Source organism: Drosophila yakuba, chromosome 2R, assembly GCF_016746365.2.
Source record: "Drosophila yakuba strain Tai18E2 chromosome 2R, Prin_Dyak_Tai18E2_2.1, whole genome shotgun sequence".
In the NCBI taxonomy this organism is placed as follows: domain Eukaryota; kingdom Metazoa; phylum Arthropoda; class Insecta; order Diptera; family Drosophilidae; genus Drosophila; species Drosophila yakuba.
This window is the reverse complement of record NC_052528.2, coordinates 19,178,673-19,195,501: the sequence shown is the minus strand read 5'-3', so window position 1 is coordinate 19,195,501 and position 16,829 is coordinate 19,178,673. Positions and strand designations below refer to the sequence as shown.

At 45.7% G+C, this 16,829-nt stretch overlaps 4 protein-coding genes across 6 annotated transcripts; 2 read left to right on the top strand and 2 right to left on the bottom strand.

The window, feature by feature from the left end:
* Positions 1–635: 635 nt before the first annotated feature.
* LOC6531386 (cyclin-dependent kinase 4) lies at positions 636–6,967 on the top strand. Of its 3 annotated transcripts, none has more exons than XM_002092153.3 (7): positions 636–1,055; positions 2,082–2,241; positions 4,355–4,520; positions 5,626–5,761; positions 5,819–6,147; positions 6,211–6,346; positions 6,408–6,967. In XM_002092153.3, the coding sequence occupies exons 2-7, from the start codon at positions 2,139–2,141 to the stop codon at positions 6,489–6,491; spliced, it is 954 nt and encodes a 317-aa protein (XP_002092189.1). In that variant the 5' UTR covers positions 636–1,055; positions 2,082–2,138; the 3' UTR covers positions 6,492–6,967. The 3 variants fall into 3 exon arrangements, with proteins under 3 accessions (XP_002092189.1, XP_015051306.1, XP_015051305.1); XM_015195820.2 differs by having other exon boundaries at positions 2,052–2,241; XM_015195819.3 differs by lacking the exon at positions 636–1,055 and having other exon boundaries at positions 2,045–2,241.
* An 841-nt stretch (positions 6,968–7,808) lies between these two features.
* Positions 7,809–8,408, top strand: LOC6531385 (60S acidic ribosomal protein P2). Its single transcript, XM_002092152.4, has one exon. The coding sequence runs from the start codon at positions 7,906–7,908 to the stop codon at positions 8,245–8,247; it is 342 nt and encodes a 113-aa protein (XP_002092188.1). The 5' UTR covers positions 7,809–7,905; the 3' UTR covers positions 8,248–8,408.
* A 409-nt stretch (positions 8,409–8,817) lies between these two features.
* On the bottom strand, positions 8,818–10,946 carry LOC6531384 (dolichol kinase). The gene is made up of 4 exons (XM_002092151.4): positions 10,626–10,946; positions 10,052–10,538; positions 9,339–9,990; positions 8,818–9,199 (listed from the first exon to the last, which is right to left on the bottom strand). Exons 1-4 carry the CDS (start codon positions 10,781–10,783, stop codon positions 8,982–8,984), a joined length of 1,515 nt encoding a protein of 504 aa, XP_002092187.1. The 5' UTR covers positions 10,784–10,946; the 3' UTR covers positions 8,818–8,981.
* A 273-nt stretch (positions 10,947–11,219) lies between these two features.
* On the bottom strand, positions 11,220–16,120 carry LOC6531383 (putative fatty acyl-CoA reductase CG8306). The gene is made up of 6 exons (XM_002092150.4): positions 15,713–16,120; positions 12,521–13,105; positions 12,350–12,459; positions 11,834–12,284; positions 11,514–11,771; positions 11,220–11,461 (listed from the first exon to the last, which is right to left on the bottom strand). Exons 1-6 carry the CDS (start codon positions 15,718–15,720, stop codon positions 11,323–11,325), a joined length of 1,551 nt encoding a protein of 516 aa, XP_002092186.1. The 5' UTR covers positions 15,721–16,120; the 3' UTR covers positions 11,220–11,322.
* Between the last annotated feature and the right edge of the window lie 709 nt (positions 16,121–16,829).

Sequence of the window (16,829 nt, the reverse complement as noted above, 5' to 3'; positions counted from 1 at the left end):
CAATAAATTATACATTCAATGAGTGAGTTTATCGCCGCGTTGAGTGGCAAATTTATTTATGGCTCCAATCTTCATTATTGCAGCACTTAATTCCAGAATGTTTTAGAATTGGGCAAGGTAATAAAAATTTAAGTTTACCAATCCAAGAAAAATAATAAAAACCGCAAGAAGTCAATGACACACGTGTTTAGCGTTTCTTCTTTATATAATCCTTAAATATAATTTGTTCATGATATTAAATAGAACATTGCAATTCAAACAGTAAATATTTTCACTAATTTAAAAAATGAAGTAAATATTTTTTATACTAATACTTTTCATTAACACGAATTTAAAATATAAGAGCATGTTACCAGAACTCAATAACAGTAGTTGTCCACTATTTAATGTTATCAACATGGAACAACATTTCGAATAACACAAGCCACACTTAAAAACAACGATCGAAATGAGTGCAACAATTTGAAGCACTAACGGTCGCAGATAACAATTTCGAAATTAACGGTTAACCGATTTGCCGGCTACAGAACACTGTTAGCCGCCGTCTGTTGGCCAACAGCGGACGATAGCAGACCAAGAGAAACCGCTGTTATTCGCCGCTGCGAATATCGTAATCGCTTAAAACTGTTTTCAGAGAGCACTTCAACATCTCATGCAATTTCAGTTCTTACGAATATTGGTAAAAATTTATAAATCGCTGTTTTAAAAACTTAATTAAAGTGCTGCTGCCGCGCAACTGACCGTGTTCGCACCGAAATTCGTGTCGCGTTACTCTGTTCGTGCGGTTCTTGCTGGATTATCAACAAATGTCAAAATTTCAATTTCGTCAAGGCGAATAAAAATCGTATATGTACACATACAATATACCTGCGTCTGTGTGTGTTTACCACCCGGTTTGTGTGTGTGCGTGTGTGTGTGAAGATCACTTAGCGGCGTGCGTGTGTGTGAGTGCGAGTCTCTGGGCAAATAAAAAACACATTTTTTTAATATTTAACTAATATTTCGCACAAAAGCCGCACCACGGCAACATTGGCATTGGAGTACACCGGAAAAAAGTAAAGTTTTCTTATCAGCAGAACGAGCGAGAGAGGAAGAGTGAAAGAGATGGGCGAGGGGGCGAAGATTAGTGCAACAATAACCAATAACTATTTCAGTTCAGATTTATACACCTCGTAATGCCAATTCACATTCCCAATGCTTTTCGCGAATTCTGCCCACTCTCTTTGTCATAACGTTTGTGCTGTTGCTGTTGTTCTTGTTGCTGTTATTCTTGTTGCCTGTTGTCGTTTGTTATTGTTGTTGCGCCTGTCTCGCGATTAGAATTAATTGACAAATGGCAGCAACAAAATATTCGGGTTCTTTTTGTGCGGTGCCAGTGCCGTGCACTGGCAGAAAAGTGGTAGCACTTTAGATAACCACTTTCACACTTTCCCAACTTTCCCAACACGACAGTGGACCATCAGTATGGCGTCCACAGTCATCCCCAAGCGAGAGTAACAGGATGCAAAAGGGAGCGAACGAAGCGGCAAAAGGGAGACGGCGAGCAGCAGCACGCAGAGAAAAAAGAACATGAATTAATCATAACTAGTGTTGGTGTTCTGCGATCGGTTACCCATAAAAAACTACAACTACAGTGTGTACAAATGAACGAAAACACTAAACGCGGTTCAACGACCGCCGCTAGTTGTAGTTGTCCATGTGTTTCGCTGCTGGGTTTTCGATTCTTGGTTCTCAGTTCTCGTAGATAGAAAATAGAAAAGCATAGCAGAGCATATAGCCAGACTTCTTAGTTTTGTGTTTTTTTTTTTGGGCCCATTAGCACCTGTCACACACCAGTCTTTATCGCCAGTTTCGGGGCTATCTAGAAAAAAGAAAGAAAATCAACAGGTATGGAATCAGGTAAAGCCCTCCCTCTCCCTCGCTCGCACTCTCTCGCTCCTTGTCCCTCCCTCCCTCGCTCTCTCTCACTCTGTGTGTGAACTATCGCAAGGACATATCGATACGTGACTTGCAGATCGATAACCAGAGACAAAACACCCCTTCACTTCCAGTTGGTGCAATTAACTAACGGTGAACCATAGGTGTCACATAACCGGAATATCAGAGGAATACGGAGTTACGCGTGGAAATCCAGCTACATGTCCCTCTCACGCCAGCTGAAGCGGCAGAAAATGTCCCAGGGGAAGAAGTTCGGCGACGGCGATCCCTTCAACTACCAGGAGCTGAACATCATCGGCGAAGGTGAGCACTTTTCCCAGTTAGATGGTAGTACTAAGTGGTATGTGGTAGTGGTAGTGCTAGTAGTAAGTGGTAGTGGATGCTTTGTTGTTGGGATAGGTCGGCGCTTCAAAGGGGGCCTCGTCTTCCCAACGATTTCACTTTAATTAGCCTACAAATTTTACTATTTGCTTTTACTATTGCTTACTTCTATTTATGACCTATTAGGAGTCCCGCTTTCACAATGAAGCTGATATACCGCGCTAAAATGAGTTTGTAGCGCATCTGGCAAGTGCACTTGACCGAACGCTTTTGCAGCCAAGACTAATGGAGCGTGGAAAATCGGCGAAAAAGGGGAAATATCGGATGTCGCCATGGAAAACTCCCCTGTTTTGGCACTTTCCCCTTTTTCCTGCATACTTTTGGGTTCGCTCTCTTGGCAGACCACGTGTTTCTGTCGCATCAGGTGAACTGAACACAAATCGATTCCAGATCGATGATCGAACAAGTGGCCCATGGTCTTGGTTTTCTTGGGGGCAGCAATTACGATCGCTTGTTTGCTGTAAACAAAGCCCAAATCAATTGCGTCATTGAGCGAATGCTAATGATGGATTTTGTTACTGGTTTTCACGCGAGTCACGGGGCAGAGGGGAGGGAGTTGGGGGAGGGGGCTAAATGCCGGAAGGTAAACCATTCATGGGGCCCTTACCCCTACCCCTCCCCTCCCCTCAGCGCACAACCAGTGGCATTTCATCTGTTATACAACGCACACACTCTTAATTTTTCGACTGTCTGTGCGCATTCATTCAATTATTGCCCCCTGCCATTCGCTTTCGCTCCAAGCTCTCATTGTTGCTGTTGCTTGGTTTTTGTTTTTGGTTTTTGTTTTCTGTGCGCAATTTTCGAGTTTATTTGTACATTTGTATATTTTTTGACAATTCCAAATGGAGAGCTACTGGCTAGCCGACGAGTCGCAAACGAGTCGATGGCAAAGTCGAGCTCTCGGCCTTGTGCTGTGACTGTCGCAACAGCGGCACAGTTCACAAGCCAGGTGGTCGGTCTGGAGGCAGAGACCCCAGGGAAAACCTACCTCCCACCTCCCCAGTGCCATTTATTTCGGGTATCTGTTTCTGTTTCTCTATCTGCATCTGTATCTGTATCTGCTGTGTTTGTATCTGCTGTATCTGTATCTGTATGTCAGTGTCAACCGAAATAGCCGGTGTCTGCTCGCCTTTCTCCCCACGCATGTCTCTGTCCGTCCGTCTGTCCGTTTGTCTGTCCGTCCGTTTGTCCGTACGGGTGATAAATTTCCGGTGACAACATTTAGTCGCTGGCATTTGATTCTGATTGGGAATTGCTCGTCTCTTGTCCGCTTTCTCCTTCCGCGCACATGGCAAAAATGAAGATCACTTCGTACCTGACACACCGCAGTATTTCATGTCACATGTGTGTACGCATTTTCTATGAGATAAGTAGTCTGATTTTCGTGCAATATTTTGACTCATTTCGAGTGTATAATGCTGGCTAGTTTATGCATGTAGGGTAACCAGATTAATACGATTCCTAAGGTAAAATTCACTTCTGTGGATCACAATTTGAAGGCTGAAGTCTGGAAAGAACATAGACCCATCTACATGATGGTGTTATTCATTATTCATTATGCTTTTGTAAAGAGTTCTTCAGCTACCGCATTTAATCGCTTCGATCGCTAAAAATACAATGATGAACATGAAAAGTATAAATATACCATAATGATATGACGGAGCTAAGTGGCCCCTTTGTTATGCCCATCGATGGCAAATTGATGATCCAAGTTGGAGCAGCTTTTCTCTCAGTGCCTCTCTGATTTCGGCAATAGGAATATGAATAGGAATAGGAATCGAAATAGAGTGTAGATATCTGCAATCAGCGGGCATTTCTGGCATTTCTAGCCCATCTTATCGGCACAGCTGACTTTGGCCTTTTATTCCCACTTTTATTTCGTACCTTGTGCGAATTTTCGCCACTTTTAGGCGCTCTTTCTTATCTGGCCTTGCCTTTGCCTTATTTGCCCACCCGTTTTGTGCGCCTTTTCGCGTCTGATTAGCATTTGATGCGCGATTCTGATCCGATTTTGCGTTTGATTTGTACTCATCAGGTGCCTATGGAACGGTCTACAGAGCCCGGGATGTGATCACCGGGAACATTGTGGCGCTGAAGAAGGTGCGGATATCGCTGAACGAGAACGGAGTGCCCATGTCCACACTGCGCGAAATCTCGCTGCTGAAGCAGCTGAATGCCAGCAATCATGCGAATATAGTCAAGTGAGTATGCTTCAGGTGGTAGTAGTAGAAGGAGTTACGTGCTTTTTGTAGATCAAATAGCTTGCATATTGCAGTTTAGGGGGCTGTTTGTGGTGTCTTATCACAGGCCATTGGGGCCAAGTGGCCAAGTGGCGCCCCAACTATTTGCCAAAGTAATTTAGAAAGAGCCGCCTCGCAATGTCAGTGCGCTTCTGGTTATCTTTTTGCACGCTATAGCCGCAATATTCCGTCGATTTGTACGGCTCCAAGGCCCCTCGCCCCCTTCAGAACGCCCACGCTTCTGGCATATGCCAGTCAAACTACTCTGCTCCCGCTGATAACGCAGTCGTCACTGCAGTTGGGGTTTTTTGTATTGGCGTTCAGTCATTTGCCGCGGCGTTAGCGATTTGAATTAACAGAGGTCGATAACCACATGTTGCTGTCGCCGTTATCGATGTGCGCTCTCGCTTGAGCAGCGCTTTAGCAGCGTGAGAGCGCGTCATTGATCCGAATGTCGTATGTACACAAGAGAGAGAGAGAGAGATGTCGCGCAACAGAATGTTAACTTTTGTTGCAGATGGCTACAATGTTGTAGCTGTTATTTTGTTTGGAGCCGAAGGTATTTTTAAGCGGTTGGAGGGGAACAGACTGGCAAAAAAATAACCCACTGCTAAAATTACCTTTATGTATTAGACTGAATTTACACAAGTTTAGCGTGCCAATTGCCACAAAAAGTGTAACTGTTGAAGGCTTTAATAAAAGTGCGCAGCTTTAAGCAATTCAAAAGCAATGTTAAAATAACTGCCTTGCTTATAGCATAACAGAATGCTATGATTGCTCTGCTCTGTTAAGTTGTAACATTTGGCCGCTGGCAGAAAACGATCTTCGGCCTCTCTTACTGCGCTCTCTTTGCCTCTGCGATCGCCATGTGCGCATGTGTTTGTCGCGAGTGCTTCGCGTAGTTCCCGAAACGAGCAAAGTATGGCCGATGGCGCCACCAGAGCCAGCAGCATTTTATAACACATTTTCTATATCTCTCAACATTTCCCCCCCAAGCCATCTGCCATCTCGCTCTGTCGCACACAGTTTAAACATACAGATGCCCTTCCCCTCCTTTTCCCCACAGACTGTACGAAGTATGCCAGTTCCTGGAGCGCGACGGCCAACTGCTGATTCTGCTGGTCTTCGAGCATGTGGAGCAGGATCTCTCGGATCTGATAGACAGGCTGCCCAAGTCGGGCATGTCGCCGCCCACAATTCAGGTGAGATCATCCAGCTTTATAATATGCTATTCAATATATAATTTGTTATGCTTACAGCGCCTTTCGAGGGAACTGCTGACCGGTGTGGACTTCTTACACTCACACCGCATCATCCATCGGGATCTGAAGCCGCAGAACCTGCTGGTCTCCTCGCAGGGCCACCTCAAGATCGCCGACTTTGGCCTGGCCAAGACGTACGGATCGGAGATGAAGCTCACCTCGGTGGTGGTCACCTTGTGGTACCGCGCACCCGAAGTCCTCCTCGCCCAGCCCTACAACAGCACCGTGGACATCTGGAGTGCCGCCTGCATCATCTTCGAGATGTTCAACCGGCGCGCTCTGTTCCCTGGCACCTCCGAGAAGAATCAGCTGGACCGCATCTTCGAGTGAGTGTGCCTCCCAGTACTCCCATATCTCAGATTTCACTGTAATTGGGGGATCTTTCGCAGACTCACTGGCAGACCCACGGAGCAGCAGTGGCCGCAGACCATTTCCGTGGCCCTGGAACACTTTCCCCAGCGGCATCCAAAGAGACCAAAAGACTTTTGCCCACAGCTCTGCAAGTACGCCGATGATCTGCTGAATGTGAGTGTGTGGTATGAGTACCCGTATCTAGACTAACGCATACCCTCTGTTCCTCCCCCAGAAAATGCTTTCCTACGACCTCCACCTGCGACCATCCGCCTTGGCCTGCTTGGAGCACGACTACTTCCAGCAGGAGCCCCTATAGTCCTGCACCCCATAAGGATAATGGATAGTGGATGATAGATAGTGGATAATGGATAGTGGATAGTAGAAGTGGACTGATCATTGCGGCCGCGCTTCGTTCTTGTTACAATGTTCCTTTAAGTGCAGTGAAGCACTTTGTTTATTTTTTCGCGACAGTCCAGTTATTGTGTCCGGATACGGATATTCGGTTACGGATACGGATACGGATATCCGGTTACGGATATACAAAGTAAACAATACCTTAATATGTTTGTAGTCGTAAGCTAAGTGTAAAAATCATTGTCGCGTCGTGTGAATTCTACTGCCGATCAACTAACTGCCGATGACCATTACATGTGAAGCGATTCTCGAGGGCGTTTTGAGGTCCTCCAAATCGAAATGTGATACACAAAGTTCAGGAATGCATTATACAATTTCAAAATTTTGTACAACAACAATCATTTATATATGCAATTATATATACAGCATACAATTTGAGTGGTCTCATCTTCTTTTCTTTAAAATATTTGGGGTGCGATTTGCGATTTAAAGGGGTATTAAAAAATAATTCAAATTTTGTGCAATTAAATATCTGAGATATCCAATTAAAACACATTTCTTGATAAATTTCTAAAAACAAATAATTTAACTTTTTATTAGACAGTTTTCTAAAAGTTAAAGCCTTTTCGAATTTTATGATATATAAAGTATGTACATATAAAAATAACAGCTGAAGTCCGCTGTTAGAAACATCGCCATGTTAACCATCGATAGGCTACCGCACCAAAAGTTAACTTTTGCGCATCTTTAGTTCCGTCTCTTAACCTACGATCACTCTCATTTTGCTCTCTTGCCAGCACTTAACAGTCGTTCATACGGCACTTAACAGAACCGATTCAATTGGTGTATGTCAATGCTAAGTGTGATATCAAAATTTTATTACACTAACGTTAAAATTTGTAATTATTTCGACTACTATAACAAAGAGCTTATGTTTAGATGCATTTTTGTTAAGCAAACTGTAAAAGAGCAGCAAGTCCCACTGTTACTATAGCCAAGTTCACAACCCACGGTTGCAAATGATAGGATTCCCATGCTGTGAAAACGGTCATACTATTTGGCTGATATAAATACTTTTTAGTGACACAAATATAAAGATAAAAAGCAAACAAATAATTAAACCGAATTGCATTGCTAAAAATTGTATTTAAAAGGCAAAAATGATCATTACTAATCGATAAAATGGTTCATTAGGGGCATTGCCAGCATCAGACATGGTATATTTTGGTATTTATGTCGCAGCTGGTATTTTCGAGCCTTGAGCGCGCGGCCACACTGACTTCCGCCTCTTTTTCGACGACAACTTGCAAAGGAAAGTTGTGTTTTTCGTACATTTTGCCAATTCACGTTTCGTGTCAAGAACCCAAGACTTAAACATGCGTTACGTGGCTGCTTACCTTCTGGCCGTCCTCGGTGGCAAGGACACCCCCGCCAACGCCGACCTGGAGAAGATCCTCAGCTCTGTGGGCATTGAGGTCGACGCTGAGCGCCTGACCAAGGTCATCAAGGAGCTGGCTGGCAAGAGCATCGAGGAGCTCATCAAGCAGGGACGCGAGAAGCTCTCCTCGATGCCGGTGGGCGGCGGTGGTGCCGTCGCTGCCGCTGATGCCGCACCCGCTGCCGCCGCCGGTGGCGACAAGAAGGAGGCCAAGAAGGAGGAGAAGAAGGAAGAGTCTGAGTCCGAGGACGACGACATGGGCTTCGCTCTCTTCGAATAAGCGGTTGAATGGGCGAATATTCTGTGCAACACACTTGCGAGGCGGGAAAAGCAGCGTCGTTCTGGAGCAGCACCGGGCAGTCTACACACTAGTCTAGCAGCCATCCGTTGACCATTTCTACGTAATAAAAATCAGCAGTGTTTGCACTTTATATAAACCAAGTGGAATTGTGTTTTTTGTGCCGTTCACGCGGTTATTTTCATGGTTTTTGTGCGACTTTTCCCCGCTTTTCCCCATAACAGTGGACCCACGTGTTGGCTAACATTCTGCTAGACGGCCCCGGAGTGGATTATGTTAACTTAACAGACGGCGGGTGCCTGTTAAGCCAGCGCATTCTAATTGGATCTACAAGTAAACATGGGATACAATTCTTATTAGGAAATTCCAAACTATTTTCTAGCCTTTTTGAGTAAGAAAAGTAGATTTAGGACTGGACATGGTATGAAATTATTACAAATTTAGAAGGTTTCTTTAGAAAACAACAATAGTCCCCCTTATAGTGCATGTGAGAGGTAGTTTAGCCATTTTCTGAAGTTGATTTCTTTAAAATCCCATAAAAAGGAAGACGAATTGTGATAAGGAAAATAGTTTTATAAACTTTCTTATTAAACAATTTTATTGGTTCATACTGAACCAAAGGGCTCCCTCGACTTTTGGTTAAACCGCGCAATTTTATATATAAATAAACCGAGGAATGCAGACATTATAACTAATATACATCAATATGGATACAATTAGGCCAGGCCCACAATGGTATAGAATATCAGGGGCAGGACCAGGTTGTCCACCTGGTCGGTGAACGCCTCCACCAAAGCAGAATTCAGTGCTGCAAAAATGGTGGCGAACCACTTGGCCTGGCTCATGGCCACCAAGCCGGTGGTCTCCAGCAGCCAGACGGCTATAAGAATGGACACGACGAACGCAATGGTGCCCTCCAGGGATCGGGAAGATCCTGAAAGTACGACACATGTATTCGAATGGAATCTTATAAATATTCGGATGAACCAATTGGAAGGTCAGTGTATCTCAAAGTATTGTTGAGTTACGACTGACTTGCAAGTAGTTCCATTGAGATACGCAGGTTTACTTACTTCCCCACTTGTTGCGTCCCAGCTTTGAGCCCACCACACTGGCTGCAGTGTCTCCCACGCCGACTGCTAGAATCCCCGAGAGCAAGGCCAGAGTGTTGCCGCCGGAGCACGGACATGGTGTCATCCAAATGGGCATTGAGCAGCCGATGAGCAAGCAGAAGGGCGTCAAAGCTAGCTCTCCGGCGTCCTTCTCGTCCTTGAATGTGCTGAAGGCCACAGCTAGTCTGTCGGCGAATGGCGGAATCTTCAGCAGACGCAGCAGCTCCAGGACCACAAAAGCAGCCAGCGCCACGCCAGTGGCCAAGTACAGCAGGGCGCACTCGAAGATTAGTCCAGGGATGTAGACCATAACAATCAGCAGGTGGAAGATCTTGCGCACGCGTGTATTGGCCTTCGCAGAGCTACCAATTTGCCAGGCGACCGTGAGGCAGGTTAGCACAACCAGCAGCATGTAGAAGACCAGGATGGCCAATCTTTCGCCATCCCGGAGCAGAAACTGCACCAGTGCCAGTAGAGGAAGAGGTCGCGTCACCGGCGTACAGGTGACGGCCAGAAGGAGCAGCACTGTCCACATGTAGAAGCGGAGCGGCTTCCTCAGCGAAGGGAACAGGACGAGTGCCACGCAGAACAGCAGCAGGCAAAACAGGGCATTCTGCAGATCCAAGATGAGCGGATTAGTGAAAGCTTGTGGCATTATACATATCCCTACATACCACCATGATCATGTCGAGCGTCTCGAACTCATCGCTTGGCCAGGAGCCGCCGCAGAAGAAGCCACCTAGTCGGTGGATGGCACTCAACGCGAAGAGCACCAGTCCCTGGACAAAAACGGAGGCTTCTCCGTAGGTGAAGCAACGCTGGAAGCCTCGCAGCGTGTAAATATAGATTTGCTGATACGCCGAGGTCATCACGAAACCGACGACTATGGCGAAGGTCAGCGAGGTGTCCACCAGCAGGTAGAAGCTCAAGCTGGTGGCCACTCCGGGCAGCAGGCTCACCAGGCATTTAACCAAGATGCCCGTCTTCACAAAGGCGTAGACGAAAAAGCACAGAGTTTCGATGGCCATGCCGCCGGCGGCCACCGTGAGGAGCCACTGCATCCTGGCCTGCTCCTTGCATGCCGGCGTGGCGTGCAACAGGCGAACGACAAAGGCCAGCGGCAGTAGCAGACATAACCAGCCGCCGGGTCCGGCGTTGGGCCTTCAGAAGGGTCAGATTAGATTACAGATAAGGCGGAACTTTGGACTCGCCCTGGAGAGAGGTGACTCTGTGGCAGCACTGACTCACCTAGGCGCCATGGCCTTGAGGCTGAAGACATCCGTGCGCTGGGTGCTCCGTCGCTGGTGGCGCACCGCGCCCAATCCACTGGACTGGCTGTCCGTGGAGCAGCCGACGGAGTCCGAGTCCGAATCCGAGTGCTCGCTGTCCGTTGCTGGGCTCCGCATTCTCGGCTGGCTCAGTACATGACTTCTCTGAACTGGCAAGGCGTTTGTGTGTCCGCAAGTGGGTCAAGGTGCGGAGAAAAGCCCTCGCTTTTCCTGCCAACTTTGGCCAATTGGTGGTGTTTGGGATGCACTGGACCAGCTGGTCGTGCGCTGTTGTTTTTGTTGCTGGATAACTGTTGATTCGGGTTTGGGATGCACTTGGGTATTTAAAGGCGTCCACTGGTGCGGTCACTCTAATCGCGAGAGTTGATGTGACCAGGCTTGATGCAGTTCGGTGGGAAATTTAAAATCTTAACAATTTAACTAATGAAAGCTTATGCATTTTCAACTTTTTAGCCCGCTTATAAAGCAATATATGTTAGTTATATTATCTTATAATAAACATTACTTAGTGCCCCACTTTTGCGTATAAGCGCTTGAATCAAAAAAGTGCTGCTTGTTTTTGTATTTATATTGTAAAACCAAACCTCATACAAAGTGCATTAAGCATAAATAACATTGAGAAAATGTTGAGCTGCGGGTGCAAATCGCTCAGCTTCTTAAAGCAGTCCAAACAGGTAGTAAAGGACGGGCAGGACAAGAGCAGCCTTGGCCGACGAGATTCCGGTGAGGCACACGATTAGCTTGAAGACTCCATACCAAAATGCGAGCTGCAGGGCCACATGAAGTCCCAGGAGACTGGAAAGCACAAGGGTAAGTATTTAATTTGCATGATAATAAAGATACTTACATTTTGTCCTTGCGGCGCGCCTTCTCCAGGTTCTTGGGCGGCTCCTTGCTGAGGTACTGGCGCACACCCAGGATCGTGTTGGCGAAGTACTCATCCCACGTCAGCTCGCCGATGTCGATGAAGAACTTCTTTTTGTCCACTATATTCAGGGTCTTCGAGAGCGCCAATAGACGCTTGCTGTCAAAGTGCCACTCCGTGAAGATGAACTTTTCCAGGGTATTCAGTGAGTTCCAGACGTTCTTGTGCAGCCGAACCAAGCTAAAAATGCATTGAATATATAATAAGTTATCAGGAAATAGATGTAACAATGGTATGCCTACATGGGCCTGCCGCCTCCGATTTTGGTGACCAGATCCAGGATGATAGCAGGAATGAAGTGGAACAGAATGGCGCTCAGCCGGAAGACCCAGAGGCTCTTGACCAGGCGCAGATTGGGATACCAGACGGCACTGTTCAGCGGGTAGTCGTGTAGGTAGCTGTTGATCTTGTCCGCCATCAGCTCGAATCGGAAGGGCTTGTATGTGCTGGAGGTCAAGTGGAAGATCTGCAGATCGGCTGGGCGTCCTTCGTTTTTCGCCTGCAGCGCGTTCACGTAGTAGCCGGTGGTTATGATCCCATTGACCACCACATCGATGGGTATGTAGTCCATGATGATGCTGGGATCCAGGGGCAGGCGACGCAGCACGCCCTTGGAGGCGCCCATGAAGAAGCCCTGGGGACCATTCTTCGAAATGGTCCATCCAGGAAGAGGCTCCTTCCAAGCGGCAGTGACTTTAATTACGTTTAAAAGATGCGTTGGTTTCTGGGAAATAGCTAATAGTCTGCTCAATACTCACTCATACTGGGACGGACGATGCCGCAGGGGAACTTACTGGCCACATTGGCCACCTCGTGCTCCGCCAGATGCTTCGTAAAGGTGTAGGTGTTGGGGTGATCCTTCAGAAGTCTGGAACATGATAACTTATTATTAATAAACATAAAGGTTTTAGTTTATAGAGATCACTCACTTTGGCTCCAGTGCCTTGAGGGCCTCGTCGTTGAGGGTCTCCGAGAGCTGGATGATCTTTTCGGGATCTTCGGGCGAGGGATATAGCTTCTCCTCGACCTTGGTCAGATAGGCATTCACATAGGCGCTGGACACATGGACCAAGGCATCCAGGTTCTTTATCTGCTGGCACAGCTCCACCACTCGCCTGGTGCCCCGCAGGTTGATGTTGGTAGTCTCCTTCAGGGACTGGAAGAAGTCCAAGGTGGCAGCCGAGTGAAAGACGACGTTCACGTTGTCGATCAGCGTTTGGCGATCCTTCGGCGAGATGCCCAGATGATCCAGGCCCACATCGCCCTCGATGGGAACGATCTTGGAGAGACGCGACTCTAGCTGCAGCTCCTTGAACTTGTCGAACACGGAGTTCTTCTTCAGCTCCTCCAGTCGCTCCTGCACACTCTTGCCCTTCTTGGCCCGCATCAGCAGGTAGAGTGTGCCCACGTTGGGAACATCGCGTAGCAGTTTCTCCACAATGGTGACGCCCACGAAGCCCGTGGCTCCCGTGATGAAGACATTGCGACCCGCATAGAAGTCTGTGATGGGCGAGCTGAAATATCGAGGGTTTACCAATCAGTTCAGTTCGTCTACTTTGCTTATATAACTGATGCGGCCAAATATACAGACGTCATAAAAGATGAACCCAACTTTCTCTCGTCGCCCATTCAAATGGTCGAATGGAGACGGAGCCACCATTGCTTACGACACTCGTTCACCCGTAAAAACCATCTTGGCTCTTTGGACCGCTGAAAACCCGTTTTTTCTCGTGGGCCCCCAGTTCTAAGTGCCCATTGTATGTCCTCTAATATTGATTCAACTAATGATTACCTAGCAGGTGGCGACTGGCGGGCGGGTCAATGCCGGAATGCCAAGCAATCTCGTGGGTGTCGCTCGTTTCTTGGTACTTTGAAATGGGCAGTCGAATGGAAACTACTCGCGCGTGTAAGCTGATAAACCAAATGGGTTATGACATGGTTTTCGATCTCTTAAGATTTTTCTTAGATTCTTCACTTATCAATGAATTTTAGTCAACTCTTTTCATTATTATTTATCCAAGTCATGAAGTGCTAAGGATCCTTAAAGATGTTGCCTTGTAACAATAAATACTTACAAGTAGTTTACGCTGCCAAACAGTTTATTAAACCTCTTTACTCCCATTCCCACCTGGCCATCGACTAATTTTCAAACAATTTCGATCAAATTACAAAACGCATTGGGGCTCCAGCGAACACGCAACACGTTCATTCAATTAGCCAAGTCTGGCGCATTTCTCTTTTAATGACCTCCATCGCATCGAAGTGAGCTGTCTCCACTTTTTTTGTGTTAAGCCAAATGATTTTATAATGACGAGCATTGAAGATGATTTCTTTGCTTTTTGCTCCCCTCTAACGATGCGTGATATAATTTCTGCATAACAAATGTGATTTGGATGGCGGCATATGTGTTGCATTTGCATTTCCCCCATTTGAATATGCAAAAAAAAAGAGGAAAAAAAATAAACGAAATGCAAATTTTCTTTTGAGCAATTAAAGGAAACCCTCGAAATGACAAAGCCGTCACAAGTAAATAAAGTGCAGTTGAAGCCTTTGCAGGTGCTCATATTTGCACACGCGAATGGGCAAGTCATCATTTCAGCCAGGCTCACAGTTCAAACGCTCGCTTGGCTTACAAAGTTGAGCTTTCACTTTGTGGACCAGCGAATTTGGGGTGATAAAGGCGAAAACACAAGGGACAGGTGACCCAGTCCACACAAATGGCTAATAACTCATCGAGCGTTTTGCTTAGGGTTTCCAATTCACTCCTTTCTTCGGCCAACTCTTTTAAATTAACTTTCTTATCAGCTGTAAATCAACTGCTGCGATTAGATTTTTCTGCTGGCCAGTTCACTGCTTATCTGGGTTAATTAAGTGAGCCGATTTATGGTGGCAGTGCTACTTGAAATTTGTTTCAAATTATGGTTTTGCTTTGCCTTGAAACTGATACTTAAATAACATTGTGCATAGTATTTAATGGAACGCAGCTACAAGTGAGAAAATAAGTAATAAAGTGTACAGCTTAGCGTCTAAATGCCTTGCATAATACGATATCATTTGCCACAGTTTACCGCATTCCGCAGAGACTGGCGTTAAGAACCCCCATATCATTAGCTTGCACATAAACTTAAATGCCTGCCCACCTCTGCAATTAAACTCTTACCACTCGACTTTGAGTAACTGACCCTACCAACTGCAATCAACCTTGTGATGGGCCATAAATCTCCGGCACATTATTATTAATATTCGTCCCGAAAACGTTTTGTGCAACCTGTCAGGATGCCAGGATGGCCACAATTTGTAATGATCTTGTTTGCCTGCCTGCGGTTCCTTTTGATTTCAAAACCTGTAATTTTCCGCTCGATTTCCGGCATGCCCACCACTGCCACATTGACGTCAAGTGGCTTTTGAAAAGAGGGTATTCGAACGGGTCAAAGATGCAGCGAGTAAATTGAAATGCCTAGCCCTGTTTGCACTATCATTGCACAGCCACCTCCAGCAGGTTAATGAAAAATTTCCATTGTTCTCCCATGGCAGGTGATGGATTCTCGATTCTCGCTGGGGAAAGTGTCCGGCCAAATGACCCACTGTCAGCTCGTAATGAAGTAGAATTAGCCGCCGACGCAGGTGTTAATTATAGTACGTACAGTGTGACCCCAATAGTTTCAACTATTTTATGTACAAAATCATTTCAACTGAGTCTCAAAAACAAAGGCTATGTGGCATTTTTACCTGTCCACTAAAAGTGTGAAATCTGAGTGTTCTTTTTTTGATAATTATCTAGTTTTAGGGGAGTTTGAAGTTCAAGTTTGGGGAACTTAATCCATTTAATGGATTAATCCATTACTAGACTTCAGGCTTATATGGAAGATATTTTTGGTTCCAAAACACATAATACAGAAACCTCGTCTATGTGATTCGTGTATCTTAAGCTTGTCTTCTTTACAACAGATTTTTGACGTACTTCGAACTTTGCTCCGTCTTTCTAACCTCACAAAAGGCGCTCGAAGGCGGGGAAAGGAAAGAAAAGAGCAGGTCGAAAGTTGTCAAACGTGCTACCAAAATTAAATACAACCAAAATTGAGCAGAAGCCGTTGCTTGCAGCCAAATGGAGGTGGACTTACCTGGCCATGGTTTCTCAGCAGCTGTGGTAATTGCCAATAATAATGCCAGTTGCAGTCTATCCGCGCGTTCTGATTATTCGTTTGAGACTAAAACTCGGCTTAGAACGTCGAAATTTCTCTTTTCCACGTATGTAGCTCTCTTTCTTTTTATCGGCCTCCTCTTCGTATTTATTTCGTCTTTCTATCTTTTACTCCACTGCTTTTATTGTTGTTGCGATGCGACTGTAAACAAATTACAACCACCAGTGCAACTGCACGTGTGTGTGCCACAACGAACGTGTGCGTGTGTGTGTGTGTCGGTCTCGGTGTCGGTGTCGGTGTGTGCGACTTTGCGAGTGTGAGTGCGAGCGAGGCAGCTGAATGGGCGAGTTTATCTTTATCTGCGTTTCTCCGATTTTCGAACGTTAGCCGGCAACAGTAAAACTTCAACTGAATCTTTATGCCGTCAATGGCCACCGAAATGTGCTCGGCTGCCAGTCGACGGCTCGTGGATCGTGGATGATCATTAACTACGCTCCGCGGATCGTCATAATAACCATCACGATCGTCGGCCAAACCAGTTAGCCAGTGGCGTCTGAAAAGGGGGTATGCTTGCTCGACTAGGTCTCCCTCTATTTACTTTCTTATCTCATCAGATACAATATGGTTTACTCACTGAGTTTGCGGGGCGGCAGATACAATGAGAGCAAACTCTACGGATACATTTTCTGCTATCTTACAAATACTTTTTTCCTTATTTCAGCTGCATATGTTTTCTCTTCTTTTTAGCTAGCGCCCCTGTCGGAATATTGCGAAGCCTATAAGCATGTATATGTTACATACCATGTAGAAACGGTATGTAAAATAAGTTTCTAGGTGTCGCCACTGTTCATTGTCGAAAATGAAATGCATCTGCAAGTTAATCTTAAATGTAATAGAGTTAGCAAAGAAAATTATCAGATGCACTAACTTAATAAATAAATTTCCAATCGAACTGTGTTTTCAAAAAAAAAAAAATATTTTTTCACTTTTTTTTTTATTTTTTGATGATGATGTTCTAATATTGGCCGAAAATCGTTTTTCTGGTTTTTGGTACTATAAATATCAGTATTTTGATCAGAACATTCGAAATATTGGT

Coding starts and splice junctions, on each gene's coding strand:
- LOC6531386 (XM_002092153.3), top strand. CDS start 2,139: ATGTCCCTCTCACGCCAGCTGAAGCGGCAGAAAATGTCCCAGGGGAAG. Junction 5,762..5,818: donor TGTCGCCGCCCACAATTCAG/GTGAGATCATCC, acceptor TTATGCTTACAG/CGCCTTTCGAGGGAACTGCT. Junction 6,148..6,210: donor CAGCTGGACCGCATCTTCGA/GTGAGTGTGCCT, acceptor GATCTTTCGCAG/ACTCACTGGCAGACCCACGG.
- LOC6531385 (XM_002092152.4), top strand. CDS start 7,906: ATGCGTTACGTGGCTGCTTACCTTCTGGCCGTCCTCGGTGGCAAGGAC.
- LOC6531384 (XM_002092151.4), bottom strand. CDS start 10,783: ATGCGGAGCCCAGCAACGGACAGCGAGCACTCGGATTCGGACTCGGAC. Junction 10,539..10,625: donor CTCAAGGCCATGGCGCCTAG/GTGAGTCAGTGC, acceptor ACCCTTCTGAAG/GCCCAACGCCGGACCCGGCG. Junction 9,991..10,051: donor CGCTCGACATGATCATGGTG/GTATGTAGGGAT, acceptor TTGGATCTGCAG/AATGCCCTGTTTTGCCTGCT.
- LOC6531383 (XM_002092150.4), bottom strand. Junction 12,285..12,349: donor CATCGTCCGTCCCAGTATGA/GTGAGTATTGAG, acceptor ACGTAATTAAAG/TCACTGCCGCTTGGAAGGAG. Junction 11,462..11,513: donor GCGCGCCGCAAGGACAAAAT/GTAAGTATCTTT, acceptor TGTGCTTTCCAG/TCTCCTGGGACTTCATGTGG.